Below are 12,160 nucleotides of genomic sequence, written 5' to 3'. Positions count from 1 at the left end.
GTTCAGTTTTACATTTGTAGTATTTCAAGAAACAACATTGTTGCGGTTGTTTAATAAAGCCTTTAAATTCGTAACAGGCTTTGTATGATGTCAGATTATTTGATCATGTTAATTTTTAATAGTAAAAGAAATTTTTTTAAGTTAATGGTAGCCCACTAACATACTAAGATTAACGATTAACTATAGTAGACAGTTACATTGTTCACTAACATAAAAGTTAAAATCAAACATACAAGCAACAATTATTCATTACTCCGATCATTAATTTCAAAATGTACCGCTCCAACAAACACTGCCATTCATGTCTGTCGTAGTTGCATATGATTGGTTGCTGCCAAGTTGATCGATGCTGATTGGCTGTCACCAAGTGGCAGGTCCCTCCTACCCTCCGAATGCCAGTAACTGGCTTCCGGCTGTCAATGGCAGGTACTTCCTGCTGCCAGCTGCCATTTTTTTTCTGAAGCCCTTCTGGGAGAAACAGTTGAAAAAAATGTATTGGAAATGAAAAATTCATTCTCTGTCACGAGGGGGCGCTTTAGGAGCGCTGAAATATCACGATTTCCATAGTAACAGCTGTATACAAAGCAGCATTAACGCAGTTTTATCAGGCATGAAATGAAAATTCCAATGACACGTTTCTGAGGACAGTAATGGTGGAACGCTATCAAATGTAGCGAAGTAAAAGTAAAAAATGTTTCACTATAAATGTACTTGAGTAAGAGTAAAACAAAGTACCTATCTTTAAATATACTCTAAAAGTACTAGTTACCCCAAAAATTTACTCAAGTAAATGTAACGAAGTAAATGTAATTCGTTACTACCCACCTCTAATTAGACCCCTAAAATTTACAAATGAGACAAACATATATCTAAAAGCATAATTACGACAAACGAGCCGTTTTTGAGATTGACCGTTGCTGCGTCCCAATTCGCCTACTTATACTATGCCCTAAAAGCTATGTACTCTTTTTGTGAAGAAAAAGTACATACTTTTGAGTATGTAGCAGAATAGTAGGCAAGCTTTGGGACATACTACTTCGTCATAACTAGGGCTGGGAATCGATTCCAAAAAGAACCAGAACCAGGAATCGGAATCGGAATCGATTCCAAAAATTTCGGAATCGAACAGCCCTAGTCATAACTGCTTATTTAATGGACGCTCTGTTGCTTAGTTACCTGAATCCTGTCACTGTTTAAACTGCCCTGTCAATCATCAAAGTTAACATTATCTACATTTCGTTTAATTTAATTAACTACCATATTAGAGAGAAATGAAGAGGCACGTTCTTTCAGGAGTCTTTCATGCTGAGAACTCTGCTCTTGTGTTTGCATAATTATGCATTTAAACGTTAATGACCAACCCTACCATTGTAAAAGTTCATAATGTTGCTGCACATGAAATATAATGCGGATAACAGTAAAAAAATATATTTTTATCAGGTTACACATTGATTATTTATCACTCAAACCCCTTTCTCTCCCTGTCCGTTGGTCGCGTATATCCTCCATGTTTGTAGTTTTTTTGAACACTTTTAATGCGTGTTTGTAGTTCTATTATATTGAGAAAATCTCTTTTAAAGTTGTCCAAATGTACTTCTTAGCAATGCATATTACTAATCGAAAAATAACTTTTGATATATTTATGATAGGAAATTTACAAAATATCTTAATGTAACATGATCTTTACTTAATATCCGAATGAATTTTGAAATAAAGGAAAAATCAATAATTTTGACCCATACAATGTGTTTTAGGCCAGTGTTTTTCAACCTTTTTTGAGCCAAGGTTCATTTTTAATTGATGAAAAATCACAAGGCACACCAACAATCGAAACTGTCGAAACAATCGAAAAAATTAAACTCTATGATCTTTCATATTTCTTCTTCTTTCAAATAAAAAGTGCAATTAACAATATACAGTCATTCTTATCAAAGTGTCTTGAATAGGAATCAAATAAACACTTTTTTGAAGATCTTTTTTGATCTTTCATATTTCTACCTACTCAGTGTGAAACCTGGGCCTGTTTTAGGTGAAATTGAATAATTTCCCACGGCACACTAGTGTACCGCGGCACAGTGGTTGAAAAACACTGTTTTAGGCTATTGCTACAAATATACCCGTGCCACCGAAGGCTGGTTTTGTGGTCCAGGGTCACACATGAACTAAATTAAGCCATGCATTTAATTCTGTAATAAATTATTAACAGGAAATCAAACGTCAACTACTATTAAAAGTCATTTGAATCCAATGAAACCAGTGCAAATTACTGAAAGTCGCATGGCATTTAAGTTGAGATGATGTAGACCACCTTAGTATGAACATATATAGCATTACTGACCACCATCAGAATTAGCTCTTTGCTTTTTTGAGTATCATAAATAATCCAGTTGCATTCACATTCATAATTGCACTTGGCAGCATGCATAGTAATCTTCGTCCTCGGTGGTTTGGGTTTGTTTAAGCTTGGCTAGCTGCATGAGGCGAAGGGACAGGAGTTGCTCTGTGTAAGCCCTCTTGAAGCATGTGAAGTGACAGATGTATCGTCTCTCGCGGTGGCTCCAGAGGCAGCGTGGGTAGCTCTCCTAATGAGCCTTATGCATATGCAGCCGGCCCAGTGACTTCAGCCTCCTGCAGTTCTCCCATTTCCCCGTTCCCTCTAATTCTCGGTATTCATTTTATTCTGCCGCGCCCATGTGTCACCCACACCTTGTTGTCTGTTTCATTTCAAATCTTCTTTGCTCTCTTTACCATTTCACCTGGGGAGCACATCCTTTTGAAATGCGCTCACAGAATCTGCTGTTTTTCTGCCAGAGGCTGGCGTTTGCTGGGGGAACTCTGTTTAAATGTTGGCAGAGTGAAAGATTTAGTGAAGAGCATGATCAAATGAAAGAGGGGGAGAGCCATCAATGGGAAATCTTAACCAGCCTCTCGAGCCCTCTCAGAGCAAAGATTAGGTGTGTGTACTTGGTGTCCGACTAGGGCTAAATCAACAGCGTATGTGTAGCAAGGTTCCTTTTTAATGGTATGAAAGCAAATAATACCATTTAAAAACATAATAATACATGTATTTGAATGCACATTTACAGCGTTTACCAAGATGATGCAGCCTTAGTAAGTAAATAACAGAAAGAGAAATTCAATTACAGTCCCATTATTGATCTTTTCCAGACTGTGTCAAGGCCTACTACAAGCGAGCAAAGGCCTATGCGGCTGTGTGGAGCGAGAGGGAGGCCAGAAGAGACTTTCAGATGGTGGCCAACCTAGACATCACACTCTCTCGATTGGTGCATAAAGAACTCTGTCTTCTCTCTGAGAGAATGAAGGAAAAATACTGGGAGGATAAGGAAAGGTACTGGAACATTCTAGAAGAAAGGGAAGAGAGGGAATCAGAGAACGAGGACTCTGAGATTGATGCAAAAGAGGAAAGCAAAGGGGAACATTCTCAGTCCCCCGAAGAGGTCAAAGATGCTGAGGAGGGAAAGAATCCATCTGTAGCAGAGGAAAACAAGCATGACACCAAAAGCGAAGAGTCGGCAGAAGAGGACGATCACAGGATAACAGCTCTGACCGAGGGCAAGGACTGGCAGCAGATGCTACGGCTAATTATGCTGCTCCAAGATGAAGGCAATTTCAATGTGAAAGAGCAAAGATACACTGAGGCGACTGCTAAATTCAAGGAGGCTCTGGAGTATGTAGACCACCTCCAAACCAAGGTGAGCTTGCTGACTGAAAATACAGTTAAGGATTGATTGATTTCCTTCCAAAATTGCATTGACTGCTCTAAAATATGAGACATGTTTCAGGCTTATAGGACACAATTATTTGTTAACATTTATTTCCTATTTTGGTTTGTGTATGCTTTCTTTAACCGTTTTTTTTCCCCCAAGGCATTGTTAAAGGCCAGTGTTTCCTGTCATATCTATGCAAAGGTTTGATTTCAAAATCAAAGTCATACCTATTAAACTATATATTATGATTTTAAATCAGTATTTAAAGGAGTAGTTCACTTTCAGAACAAAAATTTACAGATAATGTACTCACCCTCTTGTCATCCAAGGGTTCTTTCTTCAGTCGTAAAGAAATTATGTTTTTTGAGGAAAACATTTCAGGATTTCTCTCCATATAATGGACTTCTATGGTGCCCCCGAGTTTGAACTTCTAAAATGCAGTTAAAATGCAGCTTCAAAGGGCTCTAAATGATCCCAGCCGAGGAAGAAGGTTCTTATCTAGCAAAACGATCGGTTATTTTCTAAAAACATTTACAATTTATATACTTTTTAATCTCTACACAGAGTACACACAGAGCTAGACAAGACGAGCATTTGAGGTTAAAAAGTTTATAAATTGTCATTTCTTTTAGAAAATAACGATCGTTTTGCTAGAGAAGACCCTTATTTCTTCGGCTGTGATGGTTTAGAGCCTTTTGAAGCTGCATTTTGGAAGTTGAAACTCGGGGGCACCATAGAAGTCCATTATATGGAGAGAAATCCTGAAGTGTTTTCCTCAAAAAACATCATTCCCTTACGACTGAAGAAAGAAAGACATAAACATCTTGGATGACTAAGGGGGGTGAGTACATTATTTGTAAATTTTTGTTCCGAAAGGGGACTACTCCTTCAACCACAGAACAGTCTCAAAAGTCAAAAAAGGTGCTAAAGTCTGATTTTGTGATGGCTGTAATTTAAAATGAAATTATTATAATCTTATTTTAAGTGATGAAGAAAGTTGAGAAATCTGGCTGTAATTCAGTGTTGGGTACTACTGTAAGGTTAACCCTAACTACTTTAATGTTTAAAAATGATTAACAGTTGAAAACATTCATTAGAAATGTTGAAAAGCAATCAAATGTAATCAGTTACATTACTTTAATAAAGTAATTGGAATAGTTTAAACAGAATAACTTGTAATCTGTAACCCATTACATTTCCAAAGTAACCTTTCCAACATCGACTATTACTAATGCATAAACATAAGGCTGGGAATTTGAACTCTGTGCTTATAAGTATCAATTTTTATAGAGTGACTTGTGGCTTGTTTCAAAGTGTGCTGTCACTTTTCATCATACTTTTGAATTTGATGGAGTGACCTGAACCATATGAAAGAATATCATAGGAACATGGACTAACACCCACACAAAACACCTTAGCATCCACACAATACCTTGGCAATGGCAACTCTCACATTTTCCTCAGAACATATAAAATATAGTAATATATACCTTCTCATATCCCAGAGGAGATGTACAATGGGATCCAAAAACTGCTTAGGAGGAACGACAGGGAAGCTAAAAAATCCCCATGGGGAATCAGCAGCCCAGTGCTCACTAAGCCACATCTATCCCTCTGTGTGTTTTTGAGGTGGAACATAAAGGAGAAGACTGGGAATCTCTGGAGAAAGTCCGTCTGCCACTCTGTCTAAACCTCAGTCAGTGTAAGCTGGAGCTTGGGGAATACCAAGAAGTGGTGGATCTCAACTCTAAACTGCTGAAGAAACATAAAGGTGAGCTTATACACTCATTTAATGCAGAAACAGACATAGACCAGGAGTGTCCAATTGTAATCCTGGAAGTCTACTTACCTGTCCTGTCCACTTTTGCTCCAACATACCTGCTTGGAAGTTTCTAGTGATCCAAAAAACCTTGATTAGCTGGTTTAACTTTCGCATGACCCTTCGCAGGGAATTTGACCAATCATAATGCCAAATTTGCCATTTTTGTCCGACAAACAAACCAGACAGGACGTCAGATGACTTGAACTTGTGTGTATTGACGTCTTTCTGCAGTTGAAACAAAGTACCTTAGAATGTTCATTCATGTTTATTTCATGGTCTAACTAGTAAAGAGGAAGAGATAAACAGTTCACTTACAGAACAAAAGTTTACAGATAATTTACTCAACCCCTTGTCATCCAAGATGTTCATGTCTTTCTTTCTTCAGTCGTAAAAAATTGTTTTCTAAAGAAAACATTTCAGGATTTCTCTTCATATAGTGGACTTCTTTGGTGCCCCCAAGTTTGAACTTCCAAAATGCAGTTTAAATGCAGCTTCATAGGGCTTATCTAGCAAAACAATCAGTTAAAAAAAAAAAAAAAAATGACAATTTATGTACTTTTTAACCTCAAATGCTCTTCTTGTCTAGCTCTGTGTCAGTTAGGGTAGATTGAAAAACTCTCATCTCATTTTCTTCTCCAACTTCAAAATCATCCTACAACGCTGCTTTACCTTTTTTTTTTTTTTTGTAAAGAGTGTTTGATCTTCTTTCCATATTCATTTTGTAAACACTGGGTTTGTACTTCTGCAGCGATGTAGGACAATTTTAAAGTTGGAGAAGAAAATGAGTTTGGAGTTTTTCAACCTACTCTAACTGTCTTGAACCGGAATACACAGAGTTGACGCAGAGCTAGACAAGATGAGCATTTAAGTTTACAAAGTATAGAAATGGACAATTCCTGATGGTTAAATAACCGAATGTTTTGCTAGATAAGGCCCTTCTTTCTTAGCTGGGATCATTTGGAGCCCTTTGAAACTGCATTTAAACTGCATTTTGGAAGTTCATATTCATAGAATTCTACTATATGGAGAGAAATCCCAAAATATTTTTCTCAAACAAATTTCTTCACGACTAAAAGACATCTCGGATGACAAGGGGGTGAATAAATAATCTATACATTTTGCTTATGAACTTCTCCTTTTACTGAAGCACTACAGCGATCTGTCACGACACATTAAAGAGCCACAAAACAGTATTTATTGTTTGAATTGAACAAACTTGTAAAGCTAAGACTTTGTTTCATACCTAAAGTAACTACCTGATCTCATGACGAAAACGTACCTCTGGGAACCTTTTTGCAAGACACCAAATACCAGTAAGTACATAGCACTGCAGTTTCCAACAGAAATGAACACTAAAAGCAGTAAAACAGCGAGCACTTGTAATTGTTTTGTACAGTTATGTTTACAGTTCCATGTGTTTGCTGTCTGAATGCAACAAACTTCCTCGGTAGCTCAGTTGGCATGGAATTGGACTTAGGATGCGAAGTCCTTGGGTACGAATCCTGCGAAAAAACATGGCTCACGATGAAAGAGCTGAAAGATTAGAGATCAAAAACAAGCTAAAATGGCATGCTTGGGATTGGGTTTTTACGTCACATTTGTGTTTGTTCATCTTATAGGGTAGATTTAGGTGTATTGCAGATGGTAAGCTATTTCAAAACATCACGGAGCATTAGAGCTATAACGCCACTCAAAGGACATTTCAAGTCAGATCTTCGGTAACGCGTATAAAACCAACGTCACACAAAACGTACCATATGTATGTTCATCTGCCCAAAACAAAAACTCTTAGCACTCAGTTGACATTTAACATCGAATATGTCACAAAATGTACATTGTTCTACGTATTTCACGTCTTGCAAAAAAGTTCCCACAGGTACGTTATGGGTGATGTACTTGTCACTGTGTGGGAACATATGTGGTCACACCATTGTTTGTTAGACACGGTAAGGAATGGGGGCCGGTCTTTCTGCGAAGGGTTGATTAGCTAAACTGATGGAAGGTGGCCCTCTCAGAGCAGGATTCGACACCACAGACCATAGCATAGACACAAATGTTGTTTGGGTTAAGCAGCAGCAGTATAGATTCTTCACCATCCAATATGGGCCAACCAATTGCTCCATTATTGCCTGTAGTAAAAACAGCCTTAAGCTATGTCAGTTAGCATTTACTACACTCTTCCTTTAGTGGCCACATCTCAATGATTCACTTTGTCAGTGGATCCAGGAAGTTGAATCAATTGCATCATTCACCATATATTGAGTTATCCCCTGGTATCTCCATCCAGCCTCCTATGCAAAGAGTGAAAACTCTTGTTTACTTGTGAATGAATTATTTATCATGAAGTCAATGCGATGTGGCAAGACCGGTCTTCACTCCCTCACTTTCATCTCCACCGCAGACAATCTGAAAGCCATGTACCAGCGGGCCAGGGCTTACGCCGCATTATGTAATGAAGACGAGGCCCACAGGGATTTCAATAAGGTCCTGCAGCTGGATCCCAAATTCAAACCCATCATCCAACAGGAGATTATGAAAATGAGTAAAAATGTAAGAGTGAAGTGTGTCAATGAAAACAAAAACTACTGGACCAGCTCTCAGGAGAAGTGGGAAAAGAAAGCACAGGGCAAGAGAGGAAAGACGAAGAAGAAAGGAGTGACATGGGCAGATGAAACTAAGATGTCAGGAAGGAAAGATGAAGGACAACTGGGAATATCAGCCTGTGGTGACAAATCAGAGGAGAGCGGCGGCGTCAAAGCAGGTAATAAAGATGAAGGACAGGATGAGAACCAAAAGGACGAGAGCTCTCTGACCCTGAACGAAGCAGAAGAAAAAAACACGGCTGTAGATAAAGACAAGGATTCAGTCCAAAGCAGTGCACTGGGAAATAGTACACAGAGATCAGAGATGGATAGCGAGGCCACAGAAACTCTACTGACCAATGACATTACAAAGAAAAATGAGGGCCAGGATGAGATCTCAGACGAAAAACAAGAATCTCCCGCAAAGCCAGACAAAGATGCAAGCAGCGAGGCATCAAGGGAAGAAAGTCTGACGGACACGACTGGAGATGATGAAACGGAGGAAAGCTACACCGCTATTGAATTTAAAATGGAGAATACAAGTGTTGAGGAACCAACATCACCTGCAAAACCTGAGCAATTCACTAAAAATGTTAAAGAACTTCCAGAATAAAAATTGTCATGTCATATCTAAGATGTTCTTTCTTCAGTTGAAAAAAAATTAGGAAAACATTCAAGGATTTTTCTCTATATAGTGGACTTCAATGGGGATCAACGGGTTGAAAGTCCTAACTGCAGTTTCAATGCAGCTTTAAAGAGCTCTACACAATCTTAGCCAAGGAATAAGGGTCTTATCTAGCAAAATGATTGGTCATTTTCTAAGAAAAATATAAATTTATATACTTTTTAACCACAAATGCTAGTCTTAAACTAGCTTGACCTTGTTTACAAAACGAACATGCAATGAAAGTCAAATGCCCTTTACATTTTTGCCCTACATTTTTGAACCGGAGTACACAGATGAAGAACTAAACCGCACATAACTTTTCCAATGCGACTATGCAATGTGCGAAAAAGCACATCACAGAGCTAGTACAAGATGAGCATTTGTGGTTTAAAAAAAAGTATGTAAATTGGATTTTTTTCTTTAAAGAAAATGAACAAATATGAAATTGCAATTTGGACCTTTAATCTCTTGGCCAACATTGAAGTCCACTATATAGAGAAAAATCCTGGAATGTATGTCTTTGTGAGTGAAAAACAGTGAAATTTTCATTCTGGAAGTGAACTTGCAAACTTGCAGTTAAATGCAAACAAAAAAGTGATAGATTAAATCCCTATCATCTAAAAAAGACAAACCAGACCAGGTGTATAACAAATAAAAATTTATTTCTTTGTACACAATGAGTAGAAAGCAGCCAGTAACTCATTCATTTTTAAAACACCTTCCTTTCACATTTTGTACAGGTTAAAAACACGAAAACATCAAACTAAGACATTAATTATGGTGTTAATGATTCAAAAAAATAACTGCATTGCACATGAAAATAAGAACACAATGCATATTGCAGAAACACAGGTCATTTGACCTAAAACAACACAACATGTCATGGTGTGTAATGGGGATGCCACAGGTTCAGAGGTTAAATCAGTAAATGCCCTGTTGTGTAGATGAATATTACAAACAAGTCTGCAAAGCCAGACACGTATTGGGGTCGTGACACAAAGGTCTGCTACATACAAACAAAAATAATGAGTGTATTTGTTAATGAGGCAAATGGCTAAATATAGCTCAGGCAGCCCTTAGCAATGCCGTAAAATCACACAATAGTTCCTTCTGTAATTTAACACATCCCACAAATTCTTCACATCGCACTTTCTAAAAGTAGACAAGGGAACAATTAGGAGTTAAAAAGATCATCTTAAGGAATAATGGATATACATATGTGCCAGAATGGAGAATATTTAGCAAACAGTATGCATATTGGAGAATTTCCATGTATTACATAATGCTACATGATTTGCTACCATGTTGAAGCTCTATATATCATAATTTGTAAAAATGTTTAATAAATCATCTCCCTTTCTATAGTCTTGAAATTATTTCTTAATTAGTATTTTGTCTTGCTTTCTTAAAAACATCTAAATATACTTTGAAAAACATTTGTTTTCAGAGAACATATTGAATCCTTTTGTATTCTTACCCAATTGGACAGTTATTGGACTATTAGGAAAAATAAACTTCAAGGAGAAGTTCACTTTCAGGACAAAATTTACTTACCCCCTTGTCATCCAAGATGTTCATGTCTTTCTTTCTTCAAACGTAAAGAAATTGTTTTTTAAGGAAAACATTTTAGGATTTCTCTCCATATAGTGGACTTCTATGGAGCCCACAAGTTTGAACTTCCAAAATGCAGTTTCAATGCAGCTTTAAAGGGCTCTACACAATCCCAGCCGAGGAAGAACGGTCTTATCTAGCAAAACTATCGGTTATTTAAAAAAAATCGACAATTCGTCACCTTAGAATTATAAGGTTCTATCTGCGTTCTGAGCACTTTCGAGATATTGAGCTTCAAAGATTTTGCATTCCATAGACTTGGAACCATTTTTGTTTTCAAAAAAAAAAAAAGGCCCAAAATGTACACAGCTTACAAAAGAAACATCAAATAATGTAAATAAGTTGTCAAAGAATTAGAATATGTGAATAACTCAATTTTGACAAAAATGTCAGATAGAACCTTATAATTCTAAGGTGACGAATTTATATGTGACCCTGGACCACAAAACCAGTCATAAGGTAAAATTTTACAAAACTGAGATGTATATATAATATGAAAGCTCAGTAAATAAGCTTTCTATTGATGTATGGTTTGTTAGGATAGGACAATATTTGGCCGAGATACATCTATTTGAAAATCAGGAATCTGAGGGTGCAAAAAAATCAAAATCCTGAGAAAATCACCTTTAAAGTTGTCCAAATTAGGATCTTAACAATGCATATTACTAATCAAAAATTACATTTTGATACATTTACAGTAGGAATTTTACAAAAAATCTTCATGGAACATTATCTTTGCTTAATGTCCTAATGATTTTTGACATAAAAGAAAAATCAATAATTTTGACCCATGCAATGTATTTTTGGCTATTGCTACAAACATACCCCAGCGACTTAAGACTGGTTTTGTGGTCCAGGGTCACATATACTTTTTAACCTCAAATGCTCATCTTGTCTAGCTGTGCATCAACTCAAAAAACGCCCATCTTATTTTCTCCTCCATCTTCAAAAACACTCTTTACTAAAAAGGTAAAACAGTAGGGAGATTTTGAAGTTGGAGGAGAAAATGATATGGGAGTTTTTCGACATACTCTAACTGTCTTGAAACGGAACACACAGAGTTGACAGAGCTAGACAAGATGAGCATTTGAGGTAAAAAGTATATAAATTGTACTTTTATTTTTTTTTTACAACCGATCGCTGTGCTAGATAAGACCCTTCTTTCTTGGCTGGGACCTTTTAGAGTGCTTTGAAGCTGCATTTAAACAGCATTTTGGAAGTTCAAACTTACGGGCACCATAGAAGTCCACTATATATATACACATTTCCTCAAACTATTTCTTTACGACTGAAGAAAGAAAGACATTAACATCTTGATTGACAAGGGGATGAGTAAATTATCTGTAAACTTTTGTTCTGGAAGTGCTCCTTTAATTCAAAAAATGAAAATTGAAATGGTGTAAATTAAAAGTTTAGCTATTTTACTTTTAAAATGTTTTTTATGAATGAATGTCGACTGAAACAGAAGAGAAGAAATGAGAAAGGAAAAGAACAACTGATGTTACATGGACTATTTTAACAATGTCCTTACTACCTTTCTGGGCCTTGAATGTTTCAGCTGAGTTGCTGTCTATTCTCGGATTTCATTAAAAATATCTTAATTCGTGCTCTAAAGATGAACAAAGATCTAACGGGTTTGGAACAACATGAGGGTGAGTAATTAATAACAGAATTTGTAAGATGTAAAATGGTTTCAGATAAGATTGGGTTAAAAAAATAACTTAATTGTGAAGTATATCTCTGAAAACAA

At 36.8% G+C, this 12,160-nt stretch overlaps 1 protein-coding gene across 1 annotated transcript in view; it reads left to right on the top strand.

The window, feature by feature from the left end:
- Positions 1–10,163, top strand: part of LOC141288771 (uncharacterized) — a 20,584-nt gene extending 10,421 nt beyond the window's left edge. Inside the window, exons 6-8 of the mRNA XM_073820940.1 lie at positions 3,169–3,713; positions 5,358–5,499; positions 7,952–10,163. Of these exons, the coding sequence (XP_073677041.1) occupies positions 3,169–3,713; positions 5,358–5,499; positions 7,952–8,745 (1,481 nt within the window). The 3' untranslated portion in view covers positions 8,746–10,163. The remainder of the gene's footprint in view (positions 1–3,168; positions 3,714–5,357; positions 5,500–7,951) is intronic.
- The last annotated feature ends 1,997 nt before the right edge of the window (positions 10,164–12,160 follow it).

This window comes from Garra rufa, chromosome 16, assembly GCF_049309525.1.
Source record: "Garra rufa chromosome 16, GarRuf1.0, whole genome shotgun sequence".
NCBI lineage: Eukaryota > Metazoa > Chordata > Actinopteri > Cypriniformes > Cyprinidae > Garra > Garra rufa.
Note: the sequence above shows the minus strand (reverse complement) of the source record. Positions and strands in the feature narration are given on the sequence as shown.